At 36.2% G+C, this 27,832-nt stretch overlaps 1 protein-coding gene across 2 annotated transcripts; it reads right to left on the reverse strand.

The window, feature by feature from the left end:
* Positions 1 to 1,017: 1,017 nt before the first annotated feature.
* Positions 1,018 to 26,445, reverse strand: EEF1E1 (eukaryotic translation elongation factor 1 epsilon 1). Of its 2 annotated transcripts, XM_054592093.1 has the most exons (4): positions 26,338 to 26,445; positions 18,863 to 19,063; positions 9,607 to 9,702; positions 1,018 to 1,371 (listed from the first exon to the last, which is right to left on the reverse strand). In XM_054592093.1, exons 1-4 carry the CDS (start codon positions 26,422 to 26,424, stop codon positions 1,231 to 1,233), a joined length of 525 nt encoding a protein of 174 aa, XP_054448068.1. In that variant the 5' UTR covers positions 26,425 to 26,445; the 3' UTR covers positions 1,018 to 1,230. The 2 variants fall into 2 exon arrangements, with proteins under 2 accessions (XP_054448068.1, XP_054448067.1); XM_054592092.1 differs by lacking the exon at positions 9,607 to 9,702.
* Between the last annotated feature and the right edge of the window lie 1,387 nt (positions 26,446 to 27,832).

The following is a 27,832-nucleotide window of genomic DNA, read 5'->3' on the forward strand; positions in this document are numbered from 1 at the left end:
AAATACTAAATAGCCTTAAACAGTAAAGCACCAGAAGATTCTATTTTTCTTATTATTTGGAAATGTAAGTTCTTTAGCTCAATAACTGCTTACTCAGTCAGTGAGTTACACATTGTATAGATCTGTTAAATAAAGTGTCTCTCTGTTCCTTCTTTACACAGTGCTTCAACAGCAGCCTTTCTACAAGAGTTGGCTTTTATTTATTTCCCAGAAATCAGCTGCATTTTTACCTTAAAAAAAATTATTGTATTTTTCCATTATCATTTAACCTCCTTCTATCCCCCCCCACCCCTGTGGCAATCACCATACTGTTGTCCGTGTCCATGAGTCCTTTTTCCTTTTTGCTCCACCTCTCTAACCTCTAACCTCCCTGTACAATAGCTGTAATCCTTGCTCTCTTATCTATGGGTCTGTCTCTATTTTGCTTATTAGTTCAGTTTGTTGATTAGACTCACATATAAGTGAAATCATATGGTATTTGAGACTTAGCTTTTAATTTAAAAACATCTAGTAGTTATCAAGTCCAAAATTAGCAGGATAGCAGGAATTTCTCATCTGTTTTTATTTACTGCATATTCCACTAAGTCCAACAACAAAAAAAGAACCATTAACTCAAGATAATGTATCTTACTCTACTACCCTATAGGACAGTTTAGTAGTGAGTTTCACCTCAATGAATACTGACTACAGGAAAGAAAGAAACAAACAAAAAAGATTTTTTTTCAACCACCTTTACTGGTTCACATAAATACTTGAAAACAAATACATCTGTTTTCCCTTTTTCTATCCATGGCACAATTTATCATAGATCTTAATAAACAAAGTACTGTAAATATTCATAAGGGGCAAATGAATTTTAAAATATGAAAGAATGGTCAATAAATAGCCAACTATGTCAACCAGCCAAATAGGTCAACCATTAAAAGGACTGTTTTTTAAAAAAATTAAGTCACTGATTCACTTTTATTAAAATAAAGTTCATATAAAATAAGGTAATTTATAACTTGATCTTAACTCAATTTTGATAGCAGTTGAATTTTTACATTAAAAAATTGCAAAATTTCAACTAAAGAACAAAATAAACATTCAGACACAAGTTTATCTTTTGAAAATTCTGTCGACTTCAGCAAATAAAGACTGACTGCATTTCAGTTTACATTAGTCCTCTGGTCCAGAATACACATTCCATTTAAAATATTTTTAGTCACTCTTCTGTATTTCAGGTAGCTTCTAGTGGGAATTAGTATATAGTCTGTTCTTGATGAAGACAATACTAGACAGATGTTGCCTGATGCCCGGATAATGCTGAATATGACAAAACCAGCGAGACACATTAAGATATTTCTCCTTTTCTTGAACTGTCAGGTCAACCTAAGTAGAAATTAAACACACATACACAACACAGACATTACATAAGCACAACTATTAATAGCATCTGAATAGGAGATAGGAATTGGGGAAAAAAACCCAGTTGTCAAAGCCAACATGTTCAGATAGGAGTGAAAAATTTCAGGCACTTGGAAGAGCCATCCATTTGTTTAATGCTTTTATGTTCAGTTCAAAACCAGATGTGCTTTCTAGGGAAATCAAGTTTGCAACAAATGCCAATTTTATTTTAACCTAGGCTCTGGAAGCCCAAAGAGTTTGGTTGTTACTTTTTTGTAAAGGAAAATGGGAGAAAGAAAGCGAACAGCTTCCAAAACATTAAGACATGGTTTTCTCTAATATTTTTGAGCAAACTTAAAAAAAGAAAGATTTAGTGGCATCTAACATACTTAACAAGGGAACACTATATAAACTCATAATGTATGTATCTACAGATATTTATAGATGGCTGGGATATATACATGTGAACTAATGCTTCCTTTCTATTGAACTCTGGGGAAAAATTTCACTCAAGAAGACAATGACTCATATAATTAAGTGATTATTGCTTAATACAAGAAGGAAGGGCTATTTTCACTGGTAAATTCCTCAGATGAACCACAGACCTTCTAAATCCTATTTTCAATAAAGCTGAATTCAGTTCTATCTTCAGTGGATATAACAGTTTACAGAATATAATCTCTAACGACAAGAATGCCCAGAGATTTGGTTGGAAAAAGATGCAATAAAAAAGAGTTGTTGCCCATCATTTCCCTGGGCTCAAATTCTAAATTAGGCTTTTCTCTAAGACAAATCTTGAGATTGGAATCATGAAGAGTTGTCCGGTAAAGAGAAAATCCGTAGGGCAGTAACTCCCAGCCATGACCCATGTACAAGTAGTGCAGTTCCTGCTCCTCTTGTTAATTCAACATTTATTTAAGGGGTATTGCAAGTTTCCATAAAATGGACAGAAATGCTTACACAAAGAAAAATACTTGTCACCCTCATGTGGTTCAAACCCATTAGCAGTCTGCTTGTTGGAAGGTAATTTCAGTGAGATGGATGTCCTATCGCTGCTCAGAATTAGCATATACATACTTGTGCTTATAGACAAATACTCTGTTAAGTTACTGGGTCAAGAAAAATGAAGGATAAATCACTATAGTATGCAATAATTATTACAGAATACAAAATAATATTAGCAACCAAAAAATAGACACATAGTATTTTCTCAGTAAATGTTTAAGTGAACTCTTATTTCCATTTTATATTTACTATGAGGCAACTGAAAAAGAAAAACTAATTCAAGTTATCCTGCCTTCCTTTTTTGCCATTATGACTTCAGGATACCATTGTTTCAGTATCTGATCTTTTAATATTATCTTTGGGGGTCTCAACTATCTCTGTTGGCCCAGTTTACTTAAATAATTAATAGTGAGACTCTCACTGCTTCTATTACATAAAAATTTAAGTTTTGGGTTTAAGTCCTAACACAAAAGCTGCTATAGCAAATTAGAAAAAAATACCCGTTTAAGGGAGTGTAAGGTTACATCTAGTTACCAGACATACGCTACTATAACTGTTTCACCTACAATATAATTAGTCCATGGCACAGAGATAAAAAAATTGGTCAAGAATGTCTTTTTTAAGCAAAAAGTACTTTTTATTAAACAAGAATTAATGCTATATTCCTGTCTGGTGTGCTGTACATACTTAACCACTGTGGAATAAACTAAGTATTAGTCTGTATTTCCAAAGGTAAAACACATTTTATAAAAGAGGTTTTTGGTTCTTTTTCTAAATCTTTACCATATGTGAACTTTACCACTGATTTTGAAGAGAAAACGGAAGATTTTTTAAAAAGCTTAACCACTAGTAAACATAGCTGCAAATCTAATAGGAAATGGGGGTGAGTTCTCCTAAATAAATAAATAAAATTCAAAATCAACTTCAGCAAACCTCTTTACTGATAGTTAAAGCAAAGAGAAAAACAAGTTTTGGAAGGGGAAGGGGAAGGGTCAGATCAAGGAACAGGTGTGCAGGACACATGGACAAAGCCCAGGTGGGGAAGGATTGATGGGGGAGACGGGGGTGGGTGGGGCAGGGGAAAGTGGTGGCGGGAAAATGGAGACAAATGTATGTGAATTTTTTTAAAAAAATAATTAATTAATAATAAAAAAAAAAGAAAAACAAGTTTTACTCCAACATGATTTCATGATCATTCAAATCTGACCACTTTCTTACAATTTACTCTCTCCAGAACTTTCTTCTATAAGGTCTCTACTCAGCCATTTTTTGTGAGATGTTATTTTTCAGAATGAATTAAATGCACCAAGAAGAAAGCATTTCCAAACAACAAAGTACTAATGCTTGTTGGATCTATGATTTTGCATGATCAACTATGCAAGTTGATCATGGAGACTTTGAAACAGCGTAAAAAGCCAATGTATATTTACTATTTACATTTCAGAACAGTGTCTGCTATCAGAGGACTAGCATATGCTGCTACCAGGCTTATTATTTAAAATAACTATTAACACACAGCAAAATCATGGTTCTTCAACTTAAAAATTTCATATTTAGAATCTCTAGTGTAAGGATTGTAACATATCCACTGTATAAAATAATTGTTATTCCAAGACCTTCTTAAACTTCATCTAACACTTTCCAATGTACTCTAATAATTTTTATCTACATGATGTATTTCAGAGAATATAAATTTGTTCACTTTCCCTCAGAAAACTTTGCTAGAGAGACACAGAGCTTTTCCAAAATGTGCAAGTTACCACTTAACCTCCTTTTAGTTTAAACTTTGGAGCTTGTCCCTTGAGTCTCAGATAATTATGACTGACCTCTACTTGCTACCTTTGCTACTTTTTGGGTAGACAATCTATTTCTGAACTTACTGTAAACAAACAGCACCAAACTTATTCTTTTTAGAACTTTTTGGATGGAATCCCCATTGACTATGTCACTTACGACTTGGTTTTCCCATTTCTAGTGGACAAGTTTGGTGTCATTGCCCCCCCTCCCCGCCCCCATCCAGGTAAAACAGGAAACACAATGCAATTGTTCTAGTTACCCCTTCCTGCTCCTCACTGGTCTACATGCCAGTGTGTCAGTGATGCTTGGCTCTTTCTACTTAACCATTCCCTCTGTATTTCTACTGGTACTTTATTACTAGTTTGAAATTTAAAGAGAAACAGATAATATTCTTAGTCACTAATTTTCCATGAAGACATGTGAGAAACACTTGAAAGACCATTCCAGATCAAGGTGAAATGCTGGTTTGCTATCTTTCCCACTGGCACCACACTGCCTTTGCGGCACATGCTATGGCTGGAGTCCTGGACTACTTGCAGTTCTTTCTTGTTTTACTTTTCTTTTCTTTCTAAAAGAATGACCTATCTCCATCAGTCTTCTGAACTCCAAAACAAATGGATTATAGTTGATAACAATCTCATACTCCAGCAGCACATAACGTTACAAAGGATTTTAATAATCTTGAGTAACAGTCTGTTCAGAGGGACTGCTATCTACTAGTGAAATCAGTTTAAGAAAGCAATGAGTCACTGTTATGTTAATAAACAGCCACACTAACTGGCAGTTTAACAAAGGAAGAACAACATAATATTCCTCAGAGGGAATTTAGATAGGCCAGATCTTATAATTAGAGTATGTCGGCCACATTTAAATTGGGTTCACACTGAAACAAAATACAGGAGGATTTTTTGAAGACTTGAAGGTTCCCTGACTGTTGTTTTGTACACTGCACTGATTACATTTTAAGTATTTAATAACATGAACAAATACATGAAAGAACAAGGGCAAAAATACATATACTGCCAAAGCAAACAGAAATTATCTGATGAATATGAGCAGTAGCCGATGTGAACTTCACATCTACTCTGCCTAAATTTGATACCCAGTAATCATTTTTTTCTCATCTGGGTATATTTACACCTAACTCAACAGGGATGTCATGTAACACCACAGTGCAATTCTGTCACAGTATAGGTTGTAGTCTGTGAGGCCTGTTCCCTGAGAAAGTGTTGATTTCTCCCAGGTACTTTGCCTGCATTTGGACCAGGATGAGAGAGATGCTTTGGTTATGAGCTCATTTTATGAACCCAAAGGATGGTTAACTTACAATTATGTTTTTAAAAAGATAAGCATAATATCCATCATCAAAATATCCTACTCACTACATATAAAGAGGATATACATTTCAAAATAGGAATCATAAATAGGTACAGATCATTCAATACTGTCACTATAACCCTCATTTTAACATGCAGCATTGAATGAAACACTTCTAACCTGCTTGAAAATCAAATGTCCTGGGAGGCACCTAGACTTATACTTAAATAACTACAGCTGGCACTATGAGTACTTTGCAGTATGGAAACATGACCTTGTTCACTCTGCTGGCAAAGAAATTCTACACAAGCTCCCTCCTGTTCAGATTATTTCCTTTCCCTACTGCATGACCTACATAAGCCCGACAACAGAAAAAATGTAAATTTACATTTGGTTTGTAAGTTACTCATTTTTATTATCTTTTTTAAAAAAATTAGATGGGAGAAATGCTTTTCTTCTTAATGACAGCTTGATGCTAAATGAAGCCAGACCTTGTGAGGGTCTTGACAGGCTTTCATTGGCCTGTTGGGGGGAATCAACATAGGATTAGAGATGACATTTCTCTAACATTAACTTTAAAATTAATTGTCATATTTAAATGTTTTTAAAATGTCACTGTGTTGTTGTTTTCAGATATAAATTGTTCTTGTTCCCCTCTATAAGGCAGCTTTGCTCACAGCACTGTAGTCTCTCTCAAATCAAGTTATGGACTTCCCCAAGTTGAAAGACCCCTGGGTTTGCACCAGGAAAAAGACAGATACCTTAATAGCAAGCAACTCTTTTTACCTGGAGGCATTTTGCACTTCCAAATGAGATTTTTTAAAAAAAGCTACTAAGATATTTTGAATCAGAATGAAAGAGGATGGTGTGATCAAAGTATTTCAGCTCTACTTAAACTGTCTTCACATTTAAATGATTATTTTAGATTTAATTATATTGAAGTATGTAATTAAATATTATACTTTTACTATAAAGTTATACAACCTAAAGTAGGAAATATAAAGAGAGATTGCTAAATATTACTAATCTCAACTAGCAGTTAGCTGCACAAGGCACTGTGCTAAGGTGTGGAGAGGTACAAAGGAAAATATGAAGTAATTCTCCTCAATCTCCTTATTTTGCTTAAAATTGAGTCTTATTCCTTTTATGGGTGGGGAACATTCATGCTACTTTATTTCTGTTGGATCAGTGTAATTATTAATAGACTCCCTTTCTCTTAAAAAGTGTTGTTTCAGATAATAAATCATATGGTCATCCTACTTTAAGCAATATTTAGAGTCGAATTTATCATAAGCTTTCTAAAACAATAAAAATTACCTTGGAGAGCCAAAGCCATCCACATTCAAAGATATTGTTCTGACAATTTCATGATTCTATATTCTCACTTTCTCTATATGCCTCTTCAACTGATCACACAATATTCTAATCAGAAATTAGCACTAGATTCCATTTTCTCTTATTCACTAATTGTTTTCATGTAAAATAGTCTTATCTCCTCAATGCGATCAAAAGTTGCTTGAAAATAGTTTTATACTTCTTTTATGTCCCTCCAGTATAGTATAATGGGCACATATAGGAAGCTCTTATTAAATAAACTTGTAATAAAAGAGACTATTATGCTGAATTAAGGATCATACTAGGCTGTTACAATAATATAGAACTTAACACAATCACTTAGGAATCTTAGAAATAATGTTTAAAAAGTCATGTCAATCCACACTGAAGAATTATAGTTTGAGTAGGGGACAAAGGACAATTGCCATACATCACTGTGGCATTCTGCTTATGAAGGGCTTCCCCATGTATTCTGACAGTTGAGTCAGAAGACGAAGTCTGTCTTGGCCCTTCCAAAACGTGAGCTCTGGGGCTTTGCATAAAGTACTCAATGTTTCTAAGCATTAGTTTCCTTCTCTGTCACAGGAGGACAATTCAACTAGTTTTATCTCCTTCAGAACTATAAGGTGCAATGAGAAAATATATATAAAACTGTGAAAAACGTAAGAGATGTGTGAATTATGTTGTTCAATGTTTATGGAGGAAGGGAGAGACTATACACCTATACCAGGAATTATGTCAGACGGTGCTACAAATATAAATTGTTACAATCTCTAACTCAAACAGTTTATAACTTAAAAGACAGAGAAATTTTCTAAGACATACAGTAAAAAATAAAGCAAGCCAAAACTGAGATGGTCCGAGGTACACAGAGAAATGGAGAAAGAGCACTTGGATGTGCTTTAGGAGCCCAAGAGGACTTCCTCAGGAAAATTAGTTTTAGAACTGGGTGACACTTGAAATACAAATGAATTTGGGAGGAAGTTAAGGGCTGGATCAAGCAGCAAAAGAGAGGAGCAGTGCAAGAACACTGAGCTGAAAGAGTAAAGGCTGAGGAGACTCCAGGAGTACATTATGGCTGAGAGAGAAGTGCTTGGGGAGAATAATGACAATGAGGCCTGCAAGGGAGGCAGGGTCACATGAAGAAGGGTCTCCTATCTGAGGCAGCGAGAAGCTACTTAATTATTTTGAGAAAGACACATCATGAGAAAAGCTGCCCCTGTGGCAATAAAGATGGACCATAAGAGATGAGACTGGTGGCAGGAGGACATTTCAATAGCCCAGACTGAAGATAATGACTTCTGGAACGAGCGCAAAGTCATCTAGGATCATAGCAAAAAACAAACTGGAAGGGAATCCACAAAGTGGAAATAAGACCTCACTGACTGAATGCATGAGGTGCAGAATACAGAAAAACATGCGAGTTCTTTTTTCTTCACCGGGGGAAGATGAGAGTTGGGAGGTTTTAGGTAGAAAAATGTAAGAAAGTTCAAACTCTGGGTCAAACTGCCTGGTTTCCAGACCTGGTTTTGCCTCTTACTTGGATGATCTCAAAGCAGACATTTGACCTCTCTATGCCTCAGTTACTTCATCTGTAAAATGGGGACAACTATCTATTTTTCAGATAGTAATGAAGATTAATTGAGTTAACATTTATAAAGCATACAGAACAGTGCCTATAGTTAGTGCCACATAATTGTTTATAAATAAATTTTAAGATGGGAAACAATTTAAGGTAAAGAGACTGACCACATAGAGGGAAAAATTGAAGATATAAGAAAGGAAAGATATAAAATTTGGGACAAGATCCAGAAAAGGGGCAGGAGGTAGAGGGGGAATTGAGGTAAGAGGCCAGATGAATGGATTAGCTGAGATAAAAAGCAAGATGATTCTTTCTGAGGCCAGAAAAAGGAGACAAGATGAATGTGGATGTGCACATAGGCCAGGCTGGAAGGTGAGTGTATTCAAAGGCTGGCTTCTATTTTCTAGCTGAATAAGGGATGGAAGGCTCTGTGATAATGACTGAAGATACAGCAGGAGGCAGAAAGGTAGGACTTGAGCAAAGTGTTAAAGGTCTGGAGTTGTGCCTGGGAGGAATAAAAGAGCTGTTCAGTATGACAGCCCTGCTGAAACTGAATAGTATAAATTTGCAGTGGTATCAATCTGCAGTGTTGTCCTATCTCCAACAGAACTCAGCCTGGCTATGGTATTGTTGGCATTTATTTAGACTGACCAAGAGTTGGGGATGTACAGAGAAAGAGTGGTAAAGGTACAGTGGAACAAAGAAGCTGAAGATGCTGTAATAAAAGGATGTAGTCAAAGATACACAAAAGGGGTTCTAGGTTGGACAGGGAAGAAAGTATGTAAGTTAGAAAAAAGGGAAGGAGTTACTTCAGATAATGAAGGGATTTAGGGAATAAGAGATTAGGACTTAAGGATAAGAAGTTGCACAGAAGATGGAGGGGGTGGAATTCAAATGGAGAGGTGGGGTCCAGGTGATGATGATGACACAGTTTAAAAGGTGGCAAGAGCAGCAGTTGCAAAGAAGAACAGAATCAAGAACAGGAATTAAGCAGGTCAAGGAAGAGGGAGCAACTATATTTGATGGACGCATGGAAGGAATAACTGCATAAAGTACTTTGTATAAAAATTATTCCTTTCACTTTTATTTGATAAACTGAAAACTGAAATTTGATTTAAATTCAAGACAAAAAAAATCATCAGAATATTACAGAAAAAAAAGCCAATAACTATTCAAATACTCACTATGAAGCGATGGAGTCCATAGTATAATAGGATATCTGCTAAGGTAAAATTATATCCTGTAAGGTAGACTTTATCTTCAAGATATGAATTAAGATCCTAGAAAAAACAAATAAAATATTTATTTAAAAAACAGTAATATTAAAGTTAACTACCATATCATTTGACTTTAAAATGTTTAGAAGGCTATTAGAAAACAGAATACTTATATTTAGTTTAATAAATTATCTTTGACATTAATAGATCGATTCATTAAAAATCATAAATCGTATACTAATCACCTCATTTAACAAATAGGGCAAATAATTTGTTAGAGAAACAAGAAAATCTTAAAAATGATATTCAAAATGATCATTTAAGACTCTCAATTTTTATTTGGGGGGGATATTTTGTAAATTATGCCCATGTTAAGATTTATTTTTTCCATTAAAATATAAAAAGCTTCTCAACAATCTCTAACTCTTCAGAATTATAATTTATTGGCTTGCTGCATTTTCATACATGTATATTTTTACATTTTTAATTGTGGTAGAATACATGTAACATAAGATTTACCTTCTTAAACATTTTTAACTATATAATTCATTAAGTGTTAAGGGTATTCACACTGTTGTGCAACCAATCTTCAGAATTTTGTCATCTTGCAAAACTAAAACTCTATTAAACAACTACCCATTTCTCCCTCACCCCAGACCCTGGCAACTGCCATTCTGCTGTTTCCAAAAATTTGACTACTTTGGATACTGCATGTAAGTGCAATGAGAGTATCTGTCATATGCAACTAGCTTATTTCACTTAATATGTGTTCTTCAAGGTTCATCTATGTTGTAGCATGTGTCAGAATTTCCATCCCTTTTGAGACTTAATATTATCCCACTGAATGTATATACCACGTTGTTTATCTATTCATCTGTTAATGGACACCTGCATTGTTTCCACTCCTAGACTATTGTGAATAATAATACTATGAACATGGGTGTATATACATCTGTTTGAGACCCAGTTTGGGTATATGAGTATATCTGCAAGTGGAATAACTGGGTCATATGATAATTGTATCTTAATGTTTTGAGGAAACACTGTGTTTTATAGCAGCTGTACCATTTTACATTCTCAACAATGTACAAGGTTTCTAATTTCTCCACACCCTCATCAACATTGTTATTTTCTCTTTCTTTAGTGGTAGCTAACCTAATGGATGTGAGGTGATATTTCATTATGGTTTTGATTTATATTTTCCTAATTATTATTAATGTTGATCATCTTTTCATATGCTTATTAGCTTTGTATACCTTATCTGAAGAAATGTCTATTTAGGTCCCTTGTTCATTTTTTCATTGGGTTCTTAGTTTTCCTTGGTTGAGCTGTAGGAGTTCTTTATACAGTGTCCAGTATAAATAATGCCCCTTTTTTATTACAAAATCTTTTATTACAAAATCATAAACATGGAATTCTGTAAAATGACAACATCACATTCAAGCACACCATATGACATTTTAGGTGAAATGTTCAAATTAAAACTATAAATTATTACACCCATATTATGACCCTACCATCCACACTCGAGTAGGCCTTACTTCTGCTGGACCCTGTATTTCTGTGTATTAATCCTTTATTAGATATATAATTTGCAAATATTTTCTCCTATTTCATGGGTTGCTTCTTCACTCTGTTGATTGTGTCTGTTGATGAACCAAAGTTTTAAATTTTGATATAGTCCAAAATTTTTATGTTTGATGCCTGTTCTTTTGGTCCATATCTAAGAAATCATTGTCAAATCAAATGATGTGATATTTTCCACTATGTTTTCTTCTAAGAGTTTTAGTTTTAGGTCTATGTTTAGAACTTCCCATTTTGAGTTAATTTTTATATATTGTGTAAGATAAGGGTTTAACTTCATTCTTTTGCAATTGGATATCTAGTTTTTCTAACACCTTAAAGACTCCAGTTTTAAACATCACTTAAAGCTACACAAAGTTCTATCATTTGTTCTTCAATTATCATCAATTTTTAAAGGTTAAGTATATACAAAAGAGTTCATTTAACATCATTACAAAAAAAAATACTAATAAGCACTGAGCTCCCTAAATAGCTAATAGGTACTTTTGAAGGAAAAAAATATTTAAAGTACATGTTAAAAAAAAAATTAAAAAATCTTAAAAGGTCCTAATCTAACTTAAGTATTGTCTGAAAGGCCACTAAGAATAAATCAGTTAATTTCCTGAGAAAAGAAAAACATCTAGGTTGAAAAAAATATATATATAATACTTTTGGTCCCTCTCAAATTTAATATATAATTTAAGAGCACAGGCATTTATATTCAATTACCTTTAAATTAAGTAAGACAAAATATTTGTATAACCTTTAGAGAAAGGTTTATAAATAAGTGATATGAATTATTGTCAGATAGTCTCACAGGCTCCTCTAAAGGCTCCTTATAAAACACTACCCAGTAGTCAACAGCATTTATTCTGGAAAAATTTCTTAAACTGTAGAGACAGCATTATATTTCCTTAAATCACATTCCAAATGTCTAGTACACAGTGGTTCAGTAATCAGCAAATATTTGCTGAACTGAATTTAACCTCTTTAAGTTCACCACACCTTCTTTTAAAGACAGTAACTTTCAAAAGTCCGTAAGAATATGAACTGGTAGGGGTGTTATAGATGAGGGCATAGAGAAATGTGGACATAAATAAGGAGATAAATTCAGAAGAGTCAAATTAAAATTTGGATAGGAAGGATAAAATATATTAGGAGCTACCACTTAAGTTCTACAGTAATCTGCTGAATGGAGATAGTTTCTCTCCAAACATCTTCAAGTGAAACAACTTTGAAAAAGTATAAAAATAAAATAAATTTATCTTAATTTTAAGAAGCATTTCTAGATAAGGTCTGAAACAATAATTTCTTTTTTAAGATTCATTTATTTTATTTTTAGGTAGAGGGAAGGGAGGGAGAAAAAGAGGGAAACATCAATGTGTGGTTGCCTCTTGTGCACACCCCTATTGGGGACCTGGCCCCCAGTGCTGACTGGGAATCGAACCGGCGATCCTCTGGTTTGCAGGCCGATGCTCAATTCACTGAGCCACACCAACCAGGGACTGAAACAATAATTTAACACTCCTTAATGTAGTGTTTATATTCTTAAAAGTAAAATCTATCTAAATGTTTTCTTTATACAGACTCTTACATGGTTACAATTTTTTTTAAGCCTGGCTCCAGAGGGACCATTATTTTACCACTTTTTAAAAAAAATTAATTTATTTTTAGACAGAGGGGAAGGGAGAAAGAAAGAGGGAAACAGCAATGTGTAGTTGCCTCTCGCACACCCATACTAGGGACCTGGCTCACAACCCAGGCATGTACCCTGACTGGGAACTGAACCAGCAACGCATTGGTTCACAGGCTGGCACTCAATCCATGGCACCACACCAGCCAGGGCTATAATCTTATAACTGAAGACAGAAAATTATGATTAGGTAATATTTTTCTGAATAGTGTCTCTAATGTCTAATGTTATTTCCTTTTCTTTTTTTTCACAAGTCTTTCTGTTGCTATCGCCAAACTTTAAAAAATTACTTCCCCCTATAGAGTTCCTCTGGATTTTTCTTTCTTCCTAACCTTTTAATAATGAAAAAGTGGTATAATAAAATACATATCCTCTATCTAGATTCAACAAATGTTAGTGTTTTATAATGCCTGATATTTGAAACTAGGTTTTAATTATGAGTCACTTAAATTCATAACTGTGGGAAGAAATCAAGATGGCGGAGGAGTGAGTGGAAGTCACACTGACCTCCTCTAGGACCAATGTGGAATTACAACTAAATTGTGGAGAAATCACCTGGAACAACTGAACAATAGTGAGAGAGGAGCCTTATAACCTCAGACAGAGAGAAGAATCAGCATTAGCACAACCAAACTGGTAAGAGGTAAAGTAGAAACTTGAGAAGGCGGGCGGTGTGCTCAAGGGTGGCCGCACCAGAGAGATATTGAAACAGCCAGATGGATCCGCCTGAGAAGAGCAGGGTCTACACCATAAGCAGGGATCTCTAGCCTACAGCGCCAGAGCCCAAGAAGTCCACAGGTAACAACCAGCTGCAAAAAGCAGCAGGGTTGCTCTCTGCCAGAGATGGGCAGCTGTAGACACAACGAGCCTTTTAAAGGGCCAGCACATAAATTTTTATTTGCAACCACTTACCCTGGTCTCTAGTAAAGGCAGGGCAGAGTGGGCTAGAGACACCTGAGGAGAAACCGGGGAAGGAGGCTTTGGGAAGAGAAATGAGAGAGTAACCAGCAGGATCCTGGTGCTGACTCATCCCCCATATGGCAACAGCCATCTGGCTCAGGGAGACCACTCCCCTAAGTGGCAACACAATATTGAGAGGACACAAGAGCCCCACCCCCAGGAGGGACTCTGCCCCCAGACCAGTGGTGATAAAGCCTGACTACTGAATGCAGAGTGACTAGATTAACAACTGAAGGTGACAGCCACAGATAGTAAATTCCTGAAAGTCTTGAACACACTGCCTAAAGTCCAGCAAGGTCAACATCTGACACCATCAGAGGAAGATCCAGAAAGAGAAAACAGCAGTCTCCTACCATAGAAGTTCACACCACAAAGTCAGGAAATCAAGACAGATCAATTTAAGAAGCGGAAGCAAAAAAGAGTCTTACATAGATAAATAATGGGAGGACAAAGAAACAATCCCTAGTAGAAGGGAAAGGAGGAATCCCCACAAAGAGAACTAAATGAAATAGAGGTAAGTAGAATATTAGATGTTGAGTTCAAAACAATGGTTCTAAGGAAACTCAGTGACCTCAGAAAGAATTACAATAAAACTACAGGGAATAAAATAAAACTACAGGGAAACTACAAGGAACTTATTGTATCAGCAAATTGTATCAGCATGAAGGACACTGAAACTATCAAGAGGCAAAAGGAAATGAAGAATACAATTTCTGAACTGAAGAACACAGTAGAAGGGATCAAAAGCAGGCCAGATGAAGCAGAAGACTGAATCAGTGAGCTGGAGGATAAGTAAAAAAAAGCTCCCAGAAAGAGCAAGAAAATGAAAAAAGACTGAAAAAAGAATGAAGAGGCGTTTACAGAAATACAGGACAACCTGAAACATAATATTATCTATATAACAGGGATACGAAGAGGAGAAGAAAAGGAAGGGATAGAGAACCTGTTTGAAAAGTAATAATGAAAAACTTCCCTAATTTGAGGAGAGGAAAAAGTCACTCAAGTCCAGGAAGCACAGATGGTTCCATTCAAGAGGAACCCAATGAGGCCCACTCCAAGACACATCATCATTAAAATGGCAAATATCAAAGTCAGAGAATCCTAAAGGCAGCAAAGGAGAGACAGTAGTAACATACAAGGGAGCCCTGATAGAGCTAGCAGCTGACTTCTCAGCAGAAACACTACAAGTTAGAAGGGAATGGCAAGAAATATTCCAAGTATTGAAAAGCAAACGCCTGCAACCAAGACTGCTCTACCCAGCAAGGCTCTCAATTAAAATGGAAGGTAAAATAAGGAGTTTCCAAGACAAAAGGCTAAATGAATATGCCTCCACCAAATCAGTACTGCAAAATATGCTAAAGGGACCGCTTTAAGAAGATGAAGAAAAAGAGTCTATGAATACTCAGTTCTTTTCAGACACCAATACTTGATATTATCAGTATTTTTAATACTTATTAATCTGATTGTGACAATGATATGTTATTTTAATTGTTACCTTATCATTGGTTGAAACTAAACCTGTTTTTGTATATTTCTTGCCCATTTCTATTATTTTTAAAGAGCTTTAAATGACCTTTTGGTATTCTTTATCCATTTTTTGATTAAATGTTTGTAGAATTTTTTTGTCTAAAAAACAAAACAACCAAAAAAACTATTAACAGCTTTTTAGATGTGTTGCAAATACTTTCCTATTCTATTACTTGTCCTTAACTTTTTTACATGAATATTACTGTATGGCCTGAAATGCTTAATATAGTCATATTGTCAATACTTTAAAGCTTCTGGGTTTGAATATGTTACTTCAGGGTAAGAAAAATATTATTTTGTATTTTCTCTGGAAACGCCTTAGATTTTATATATTGATTTTTAACTCGCCTGAATATTTGTTGTATAATGTGTGAAACAGGGCTTGATATTTGTTTTATTTCAAGTAATAGTGGTCCATGCACCTTATTTGTTGAATAAGCCTTATTTTCCTCATTGATTTGAAACATCAATTTAATCATATATTACATTGTTAGACAGATATATATGTTTGTTTCTAGAATGCTGAGTTTATCTCACTGATCTACTTGATTATTTCTGTGCTGTGTCATGTTGTTTTAATTGCTGAGACTTTATAATGGATTTAAATTTTAAATATTTTATAATGGATTTTGACATTTAAAGAAATAAATAAAATCAATCTGCATTTTAAAAAAAAGAAAGAAGGAACTCCTTACTTTTATGAGGACATGGATGGAACTGGAGATTATTATGCTAAGTGAAATAAACCAGTTGGTGAAAGACAAATATCATATGATCTCACCTATAAGTGGAATCTATTCAACAAAATAAACTAATGAAGATAATAAACCATAGGCATGGAAACATGGAGCAGCCGGAAAGTGACCAGAGAGGATGGGGAAGGAGGACAATGGTGGAAAGAAGGGGAAGGGACTAGACAAAGAACATGTATGAATGCCCCATGGACACGGACAACCTTGTGGGAATTGACTGTGGGAGCGGGGGGTGTGGAGTGTGTGGTAGTGGGATGGGTGGAGGAGGGCAAAGGGAAAATAATTGAGACAACTGTAATAGAATAAACATGATTAAAAAAATTAAAAGAATTTGCCCAAAATAAATAAATTAATTCATACTTGTGGTTTCAGTAATGAAATAAAATTTTACAGTAACAATTAACCTTTTAGAATATCCTAATAGCAAGAATTTTAAAGTAAGAAAAAGATAAATAGTCCATTCTAAATGGGCGAAGAATACATGTATATATATGAGCATTTCTTTTAAATAATGAAAATGCTCAAAGCATCATTAAAAAATGCCAAAGCATTAATAGTTTTAAGCAATACACAAAGTAAACAAAGAAGTCACTTTTTGGTTTATTTGTTTTGGCAATGAAACTGGGGCGGTGAAGGAAAAAAGGGTAACACCCATGTCAGCAAGGGTTTGTGGAAGGTCATTCTCACATACTGCCAAACTCTAACACATTTTTCTGGAGGACAAATGAGTGAGCAATAGCCTTAAAAATGTACATAATTTTGGCTCAGCAATTTCCCTGTAGGAATTAACTAGGGAAACAAATGAGAAAGTATTAAAATATATAGCAGCAATCTAGCATAACTACATGGGGATAGGCTACTTAAATTCTGGTACAACTATATGATGGAGTATTAACAGGCTATCAAAAAAGACAGTATAAGTGAACATTTATGGACATGCAAAGACATTCACAGAACACTGTCAGTAAAGCAAATAAAACAAGTTAGTGTTCAGTAACTGACAATTTTAAAAATAAAACACACATATATGTGAAAAGAAAAAGTATGGAAGGAACACTAACGGGGTTCAAAAAATATTTGATGACTGAACATTAAGTGTTATTAACAGTTCTCTTGTTGGAACTACAAATGGTTGAAATTTCTTTTATTTCCTTATTTATATTTCCTAGTTCTATAATAAACACCTATTGCCTTTAAAATAAAAACACTATCATAAAATAGCAAAAATCAAAGCAAAAGAGAATATAACCCTTTCTCATCTGTGCTCATATGGCCAAAAATCACACTGCATTTTCCATGCACTGTCTCCCCACTGGTTCATGTTTGTTAAAGTAGGGACTGTGTCTGATGGTTCACTGTATCACTAGCTCCCAGAAATGTATCTGACATATCATTTCAGGTACAGATGAGCAAATGGGCACAGAAAGGACCACAACCCAGGTCACCCAGTTCCTTATATATTTCAAAAACGGTAATAGTTCAGATTGTCCAGACAATCAGATTTACACATCTCAGATACAACATTTTGGTAGAATTACTTTTTATGCTCCTAACAGCAAATCAATCCTTTGCCCTTAAAAACCCAACTCAAGAGATCCTCTCCCTATCTTTCAGAATTAAGTACTTTATTACTATCCCTTTTTGGGGGGAAACTATAAGAGATAATTATAATGATCTTTTATTTGCCTGAAATCTCACATTCACTCAGAGGGAAGACTTGCTTTTTTCCCTCTGGAAATGCTGCTGAGCATGGCATGGGGCAGGGGAAGGGGTGGTATGGATGTTAAGAATGAAGAGTTACCATGACAAGTCTATAAAGGAACAAGGCCTGGAATTTATTTTCTACCATTTCTAATGATAGCACCTATCAAGAACATAGTTTAAAGCATTTTTTTCCCAGAGTGATAAATGAAAAACTTTCAGTACTACAAGATCTTCTTGTACAACTTATATGACCAATTTATATGACAATGGGAATAAAATTAGGAGACAAAAGGGGTTCCTGCAATGATATATGGTTGTCTGAGTGATCTCTAAGTTTCCTTGAAATATTAAGCTCTTAGAAATTTTTAAAAATTTGCTTTGTTTTTATAAAAATAATTAAAAATAGTTTCATTTGGAATGTTTTTAATTCTTGTTGACTATGGAGCCACACTCAGTTTCTATTTTATATCAATATATTCTTTTATTTTACTGTCATTTCTTTAGAAAGAAAATATAAATCCTAATGTATTAAGTCTCAAGAGAGGGAAATGTGGGGTTTCCGGTATCAATCTGACAGTTTTTTCCAAACTGTAATCCCCAAAGATTCTGATTACCCCTTGTATTTGAGAAAGTACTTTATTAATTAGGGAAGCAGGATTGCCCAGTAGAAAAATAAGCAATAAGCCATCACATTAGGAAAAAAAATCTTACCCAACTATAATTATTGACTATAATAAGTTATATGAAGGAAAAACACAGGGTGTCATATTATGAAGGAAAAGGATAGAGCACAAGGAATGGCACTTGTCTGAGAGAGAGGTAGTCAGGAATGTTTTTGAGGAATGGGTATCTGAGCTGAGATCTGAATGGGTAAGGCTGGCAGAGTCTGTTAAGACAAAGGTAGTAACAGGTGGGGAAGAAGGAAACAAGAGAGCCTATAGTTTCAGCAACTGTCTCTCAGGAAAGAAAGATTCCTGCTATTAATAGTTCATTGATTTTGGCCTCTTAAGAGAAGTCACAATACCTTCAACAGAATGCGGATATCATCTTTATTGGAGTTTCCATCTACTCGAGTTACTCTGTATTCTAACCATTGTTGAACTATAGCTTTTTCTTCTGCAGTGCTTCCAAGCAAATATTCTTTGTTGGCTTGCTTGACTAGATGAGCTGCTATAGTAGTCAATCCTGTAAGAGTTGGACCATTGTTTGTTTGAAGAACTGGAATCTTAAAAAGAAAAAAAAGTTCTTCAGGTAAACTTTAAAAACAAATATTATCACAACTGCAATTCTAAGTAATCACCGAATCCCTCAACTGCTTTTCAAATACTCTAAGATTTTACTTTAAGATACTTAATTATGTAAATAAGAGTCAGGAAAATAGCAGCTATATAATTTATATTTGATAACAGATGTTGATGATGAAACAGGTAGTAACATTGCAAAAATCAGGTATATGTTTCTATATAATTTATAACTGTGTATGTAAAAAAGAGAAAATGAAAATCCTAAAACATGTATAAATTTCTATCAAGTTTACCCATATCCTACTTTATTTTAGTAAGGTGAACATGCTTAAATAAACCCACCTTCTATGATAGCAAAAATAAGTTATAGTAACAGAGTTCATGTTGGTAGACTGGGTGGGCCAAAAAGTTTTTTCCACATTATGGCTCTAGTAGTGCTTAGTTGTGTTTAACTTCAAAACAATTTTGTTAGATTGCATTGTGACAGCTGTCATATCAATGTGCATTAAAAAAAAACTTATCAAAATTGGTGAATTTTTGTGTTGCCATTTTAATATTGAAGATGGAAGAAAATATGCAACATTTTTGGCATATTATGCTTTATTATTTAAAAAAAGGTAAAAATGCAACTGAAATGCAAAACAAGATTTTTGCAGTGTACAGAGAAGGTGCTGTGACTGATCAAATGCGTCAAAAGTGGTTTGCGAAGTTTCTTGGTATTATTGACATTTTGGTCAAATAATTCTTTGCTGTGGGGCTGTCTTATGCATTGGAAGATGTTTAGCAGCATCCCTGGCCTGCACCCACTAGAAGCCAATAGCAGGAGATAGCCAACATACTCAAGATATCCAAATCAATAAAGTTATTGGTGAAAATGAGTCTGTTACTTTACGGAAAAAACTAATGTGTCTGTTACTTTATGGAAAAAACTAAGTGGACTTTTTGGCCAACCCAACAGTTAGAACCACCAAATGGGATCTAGGCTGGTTTTAGCGATATGGGATCTAATATAATTACCTATCTCATTAACTAGGTGTGGACTGGACTGTGACGGTGACTTGGTTGTCATGGACTGCATACTCATCCATTCTGGAGTCATTTAGAGTGAGGTCACTGTAAATGTTGGTCCATATTTCATATTTTTTTTAAAAAGTGCAAAATATAATTGGAGTTACTGATAATAAAGTCTGGGCTTCAAGTAATCATCGGAAAAATACCCCTACTTTTCTTTTTCCCCTATTTTAACAGCAACACAAAGGGTCAGATCATAAAAATTTCTAACTGATATAAATGTTCTTGATGTATAACTAAGTGAAACACTGTAAGAAATTGAAAAGAAAATGCAAAGAATCATCCAAGGGGGAGACCAATCAATTTAAATAACAAGAATACAATATAAATGACCTATGAAAACCAAAAAAGCATATATTCTGGGGAAGATTGCTGCTCTTTGCAGCCATCGAATAGTATCTGATACTCGTATAGTGATTTACACTTTTCAGGGCATTCTCATGCCTAGATCAACAGGATTCTGTGCCGTATATGGGGAGATTAACATTTCATGGCTACAGGGTCAAAGGTTACCCACTGAAAGTTAAAGAAAGTAACTCTCCATTTTCCACTTCTTCACCTACTACTAAAATTCTGATGGAGTCAAAAGTTATACGTAGAGTCAAAAGTTTTACCTTCATGAGGGGTTGGTACCTTAAACTTCCACATTGTTCAAAGGTCAACAGTATTTCCCATTCACTGCTTAGCTCCTTGAATTCTCCCTTTTGCCTCCACACTCAAATAAAACTACCACCTCTAAAATAATCAATAATTTCCTAAAGAAATGTATCAAAAGAACACGAAACCTGAGGTGCTGGTACTGTCCTCTTCCTTGACTATGTGATTAGCTGGGTGTGTTCACTCTGCAGAAACTCACTGAGATTTATATGATTTTCTGAATGTATGTTTATCTTGGAAGGAAGGAGTGAGGGGAAGGAGAGAGGGAGGGAAAGAAAGAAGAGAAAAAGAAACCAAAGAATTTGCAACTGTGAGTGTGTGGGGGTTGGGGAGGGGGATATTTCTAAAGAAAATTATTAGTAAAATAAATTATGCACAACCCCAGCACACTAACACAAAAAACTCTCAGTTACCTTCTCATCTAATCATTACATCTTGTAAAATAGGCAAATAATCTCTCCCTCATTTTACAGCTAAAGAACCAAGGTCACCAGAAATGGCAGAGTCAGGTTTAAGTAAAGTACAACTGGCTCCAAAATCCATGCTGTTTTCTTTGCACAGACTATAGTACAGAAATCTTACCCAGTTGCAATCATGGGAAACATATGATTTCCATATTCATCTTAGGGTTCCAGGGTTTTCAATTAATCACTATTTTTAAAAAGAAGATTTTACTTATTTTGAGAGAGAGGAGTAGGGAGGGAGAAAGAAAGGGAGAGAAACATCAATTGGTTGCCTCACATACGTGCCCCAACCAGTGGACCAGGTCTGCAACCAGGCATATGCCCCGACTCGGAAGTGAACCTGCAGTCTTTCGCTTTGTGGGACAACACTCAACCAACTGAGCCATGCTGGTCAGGGCCAATTAATCACTTCTAATGTCTACATAAGTAATATTCCACTGTGCTGATAATACTGTGATTTAATGAACCATTCCCTTAGAGCTGGACCTCTGAACTGTTTTCAATTTTTAATTACTATCGGTAATGTTGCAGAGAATACCTTATTGCTGGCTTACTGCTGTCAATTGTCTTCCAAAAAAAATAAATAAATAACTGAATCTTATCAGATATCCTCACACATATGTAGATACTTTCAATAGCTGTCCTCTCCACCCCCCCCCCAAAATACTCTGAATTCCAAAGCCTTCACAACTGGGCCTCAAATTGTAATTTGAGGTTTACTTTGCATTGTGTCACTCATCATATTCCTCTACTATGTTGCTCCAAACCTCTCAATCTTTCATAATTTATTGGTCTTACAAAATTTAAACACGAACTTTTCTGTGAGGTTTACAAATCCATTCTTATAGTCAGAATTAACTTTCTTCTCTAACCTCCTAAACAATGGCTACCTCCATTTAGTAAACATTCTGTTCTGCTTTAAATTAGCTGCCACTGACTGTTTCTCATACTAGATAATAAAATTCCTGAAGGTAAGTCTCATCTCTTAGCAATGTTTCCTTAAAAATAGAAACCAAACTAGTGAATAGTGGCTGAAAGGAAGGAATCAGCATGAGGCCTGAGGAAAAGGCAAAAGCAGATCACTTTGGTTCAAATGTCTAATCTGCAACCATTACTGGGCAGCTGATCTTAAGCAAGTTCTGGACCCACTGTAGCCTTCAGTATAACTTATGTGTAAGAACTACAATACGTTGTTTTTAAGATGAGATTTATAACAGGGGCCAAATGAAGAACAGAAAATAAACATCATTTGGAAAAAAAATCTCAAGGAGGCAAAAATGTATAGTTTATGTACTGTGATGAGGTCAATCGCAGACTGCATGCATATACAACGGTGGTCCCATAAGATAACGAGGAAGCTAAAAAACTCCTGTCACTAGTGATGTCACAGCTATCATTAATAGAGGGGAATGTTTATGGTGATTTATCGGCTTCCAAGCAAATCTATTACGAAAAAACAAAAACAAAAACAAGCAAACCACCATGCTTGACATATTTCTGAACAGGAGTGACTCTTCCACGAAAAGAGTCTCAGGCAGGCCCTTCAGGATTTATTCCAGAAGGAGGATTGTCATCACAGGAGATGACGGCCCCATGTGTGTTATTGTCCCTGGAGACCTTCCAGGATCCAGCCAAGACAGAGGTGTATGTAGATACACTTTGCCTCCTTGCACAACCAAAAGAAAGATAACAACAAATTTAAAAACAAAAAATAACCAGAACTGTCAGAAATGAACTATATGGAAATCCAACAACCAAGGAGTTAAAGAAACATTCATCCAGACGGGTAGGAAGGGCACAGATGGGCAGCCGGGATGGAGAGGACATGCGGCAAGGCTGCGGCTGGTAGACTGGGTGGTCCCACATTTGCTAGCACGTAAACCAGAAGGAAAAACTGGGGAGCGAGACAGACCGTGCAACCCAGGGCCCCAGTGCAGGAAAAGAAGTCTCAAAACCTCTAGAAGTAAAAACCTGTGGAGGTTCTGGTATAGGGGGAAAAACTCCCAGCCTCACGGGAGAGTTTGTTGGAGAGACCCACAGGGCCCTACAATGTACAGAAACCCACCCACCCAGGAATCAGCGCTAGAAGGGCCCAATTTGCTTGTGGGTAGAGGGGGAAATAACTGAATGCCTGTGAGAGCTGAGCAAGCAGCACTGTTCCCTCTTAGACCCCACCCCAACATATACTGCCTCAACTCAACGACCAGGGTGCCCTGGTGAATGCCTACAGCTCCACCCCTTCCAATGTAACAGGCATGCTGAGACAAAGAAATATGGCCCAAAGGAAAGAACAGATCAAAGCTCCAAAAACACAATGAAGCAATGAACAGATAGCCAACCTATCAGATGCACAATTCGAAACACTGGTAACCAGGATGTTCCTAGAAATGGAGGAGTATGGTCACAAAATAAGAGGAAAAAGTGAAGGCTATGCAGAGGAAAATAAAGAAAAATATACAGGGAACCAACCAACAGTGAAGGGGAGGAAACCGGGACTTAAATCAATGATTTGGAGCAGAAGGAACAGATAAACATTCAACCAGAACAGAATGAAGAAACAAGAATTCAAAAAAAAGAGGAGAGGCTTAGGAACCTACTGAACAATTTTTTAATGTTCTAACACCTCAATCAAAGGGGTACCAGAAGGAGAAAAGGAAGAGCAAGAAATTGAAAACTTATTTGAACAAATAATGAAGGAGAACTTCCCCAATCTGGCAAAGGAAATAGACTTCCAGGAGATCCAGGAAGCTCATAGTCCCAAAGAAGTTGGACCCAAGGAAGCACACACCAAGGCACATCATAATTAAGTTACCCAAGATTAAAGATAAGGAGAGAATCTCAAAAGCAGCAAGAGAGGAGACAGTTACCTACAAAGCAGTGCCCATAAGACTATCAGCTGATTTCTCAAAAGAAACCTTGCTGGCAAGAAGTATTCAAAGTCATGAAAGACAAGGACCTACATCCAAGATTACTTTATCCAACAAAGCTATCATTTAGAATGGAAGGGCAGATAAAGTGCTTCCCAGGTAAGGTCAAGTTAAAGGAGTTCATCATTACCAAGCCTTTATTATATGAAATGTTAAAGGGACTTATCTAAGAAAAATAAGATAAAAAACTATGAACAGTAAAATGACAACAGGCTCACAGCTATCAACAACTGAAACTAAAAAACAAAAACAAAAGCAAACTAAGCAAATAACTAGAACAGGAACAGAATCACAGAAATGGAGATCAGAGGGGAAGAGGAGGAGGGAGGAGAATGGGGGAAGAGGAACAGGGAATAAGAAGCATAAATAGTAGGTACAAAATAGACAGGGGGCAGTTAAGGACAGTATAGGAAATGGAGAAGCCAAAGAACTTATATATACGACCCAGGGACATGAACTAAGGGGAGCGGGAATGCTAGTGGGGGGCGGGGTGCAGGATGGAGGGGGATTAAGGGAGAAAAAAACGGGACAACTGTAATAGTATAATCAGTAAAATAACTATCTATCTATCTATCTATCTAAGATAACAACAAAAAAGACCTTCCAGAGGGTCAAGAGGTGGAGCTGAAAGATACTGACTTTGTGTGGGCCTAGGCTAATGTCTGTGTTTGTGTCTCAGTTTTTAACAAAAGTGTAAGAAGAAAAATAAAAATAAAAAATTTTAAAATAGAAAAAGTCTTACAGACTAAGGAATGAAGAAAAAGTATTTTTGGAAGCTGTATAATGTGTTTGTATTTTAAGCTAAGTGTTCTTATGAGCCAAAAAGTTTTTAAATATTTAAGTTTATATTATAAAAAATTATAGTAACCTAAGATCAATTTATTACTGAAGAAATTTTTCCTTATAAATCTAAGGTAGCCTAAGTGTACAGTGTTTATAAAGTCTACAGAACTATACAGTAATCTCCTAGGCCCTCACATTCACGCACTATGCACAGACTCAGAGCCACTTCCAGTCCAGCAAGCTCCATTCAGGTCAGTGCCCTATACAGGTGTACCATTTTTTAAAAAATTGTTTTATAGCATATATTTACCTTTTCTATGTTTAGAGATACAGATTTTTACCATTGTGTACATTGTTCCAACTTGCCACTGTTCCAACTGTCTACAATATTCAGTACAAAGACATGCTGTACAGGTTTGCAGCCGAGCAGCAACAGATGTACCATGTAGCCCAGGTGTGTAGTAGGCTATAAATAAATCTAGATTTATTTGTGTGTCGCTCCATCATGTTCTCCCAAGGATGAAATCGCCTATCTGGAATAATCTCAGAAGGTATCCCCACCAATAAGCAATACAGACTGCACATACAAAATTGTCTTCATACATTCTCCTCCTCTACATTCCCTAAAAGGCGAATAATGGTCTTAATAAAACACAAATGTCCTTCAATACCTTGAGAAATCTGGGTCCCTATACCTCACCAGTCAAGCTCATAGTTTTTCTCCTTCACTCTCTCATGTTGCATTGCAAACTGAAATCGATGCACAGGCCTCAGAAAAGCAATTCCCTGAATCTTTCAGGTTGGGCCACGACCTTTGTGTTCTCTAAACAGTCTACGCTTCAATGTATTACTATTCAGTATTGCAATGAACATAGCTGCAATGTTTGTCCACCCGGCTGAAAAAGCAGGTTTCCCGAGGAGAAGGAGCGCACCAGGCCCAGCACACTACTTATTACTAGGCATCCTGTTAGCTCTCTGGAGTAGCTGCGTAATAATGAATGAAAGGTACTCGTACAGTAACTGATGTCATTGAATGCAAACGCGGAACCTCCAGACTGGTCTATCTATGGATTCTTTGAGGATCCTCTTCGCTTTCTCGGAATAGGATTATAAAATTTACCAGAAGGGAATGTTCGGGCCAAGCCCGACCGGAGCAGGTTCCCTCTCCCCTTTCCACGAGCCAGGGCTGCCGGAAGAGGCCCAGAGGCACCAGCCCGCCCCACGGAGCCGACACATGTGGAGACGAGGGGCCGCAACCTCACTCCGTCCGCCTCTGCCGGCCAGTCGATCCTACCTACGCTCAGCAGGCCCCGCTGCCATCCACCTCTTCCCCTCCGCGGTTCTGCTTCTCACCTGGCGTTCGCCCTGAGCGCTGTATTTGTTCCCTTTACTCAGCCCTAGGGACTTCTCCAGCAGCGCCAACTCTGCGGCCGCCGCCATCTTCCGGTCTGAGCTGATGGCAGGGGCGGAACCAGGACAGCAAGGATCTCCGGAATTGGTGGGGAGGAAAGACCCTCCCACAAAACTCTCCAGCTATTGGCTGAACTGAGGGCCTAGAAGGCGGGTCTGCGCACAGCAGGCGGGGCCAAGGCAAGGGAAAGGAGGAGGTGTGAGACAGGTGGAGGGGTGGTGGTATGGTTCCCTGACTTTGCGGAGCTCTTGAGGCTGTGCCTGCAGAGCCCGTCTTTGGTTGCCGCAGTAGACTGCATCTGACAATTTACAAACAGCAGGCTCTTGGTTTGACTGCCAGAGTTAACTGGTTAACAGGTTTATACATAATTGGAACCGTCTTTACCTTAGTTTAGCTGAGGTCTCTGAATTTGAATGATTGAGCTGAATAGCCAAGAGTTCACAATCTGTTAGGGGTTTCCAACATATAGCATTATCCATGAGGATTTTTAATTGTGTTTTAATGGTGAAATGGAAAAACTAAATTTTCTTTTGTAAATCTACAGCTCAATAGTAGCAGTAGAATATAAATTTAAGGATTATTTATACAGCACTGCCTGCGTTAGTATCAAGTAATTCCTATAGCCCAAGAAAATCAGCCACTAACAGTTTTAAGGATCTTTATTAGCAATATCAAAAAGATAGTGATATGATTTATGTAGCCTTTGTTACGTAAGTAAGCAATGAACATGAAGTTTCCCAAGTTGCTATATTTTTATATCTTCAAAGTAGAAAATGTGCAGTATATTTTGAAGACTTTACCCCTATTTCCAAGAGATTTCTGAAAAAAATTTCCATATCACAGAATGAATAAACAAAATGTGTTTTAGTTCCAGAAAAATGGAAAAGAATTATTACAAGGTAGTTCATCACTAAATGAGAAATATAGAAGTTTAGTGGAAAATGTTGTACTGTGTGACATCTTTCCTATTCTAGAATACTTAATAAGTTAACGCTGGTAGCAGAAGTAAATGTAAGGAAAAGAGAATTTGGCCAAATCAACATAAAAAATACAAAGAAAAGTTCATTATAATTGCATTATGCATTAGTAATTTGTTGATTTTCCATTTATTGAAAATTGAATAACTACTTCACTACTTCCAAATAGGCTAGTCTTCTGAGAAAATTCACATATCTATTGTCAGTGTTTAGGTACACTTTTTGCTTGCAGTAAGACATTTAAAAAATTTTCAGTTATTTTATTCCAGTGGGTGGTATTTTTAAAATAAGGCTAAGCCCTGGTCAGGTGGCTCAGTTGCTTAGTTGGAGCGTCATCCAGTACACCAAAAGATTACGCATTCAATTCCCAGTCAGAGAACATACCTAGGGTGTGAGTTTGATCCCTGGTCCGGGCATGTGCAGGAGACAACCAACTGATGTTTCTGTCTCGCATTGATGT

This window comes from Pteronotus mesoamericanus, unplaced genomic scaffold, assembly GCF_021234165.1.
Source record: "Pteronotus mesoamericanus isolate MK-2021 breed Mesoamerican mustached bat unplaced genomic scaffold, CSHL_Meso_final scaffold_31, whole genome shotgun sequence".
NCBI lineage: Eukaryota > Metazoa > Chordata > Mammalia > Chiroptera > Mormoopidae > Pteronotus > Pteronotus mesoamericanus.

What these genes read in the sequence shown, in the direction of transcription:
- EEF1E1 (XM_054592093.1), bottom strand. Translation starts at nt 26,424, where the DNA reads ATGGCGGCGGCCGCAGAGTTGGCGCTGCTGGAGAAGTCCCTAGGGCTG. An exon ending in GCGCTCAGGGCGAACGCCAG is followed by an intron (nt 19,064 to 26,337) that starts GTGAGAAGCAGA and finishes TTTCTTTTTAAG; the next exon opens with ATTCCAGTTCTTCAAACAAA. An exon ending in ATGGACTCCATCGCTTCATA is followed by an intron (nt 1,372 to 9,606) that starts GTGAGTATTTGA and finishes ATTTCTACTTAG; the next exon opens with GTTGACCTGACAGTTCAAGA.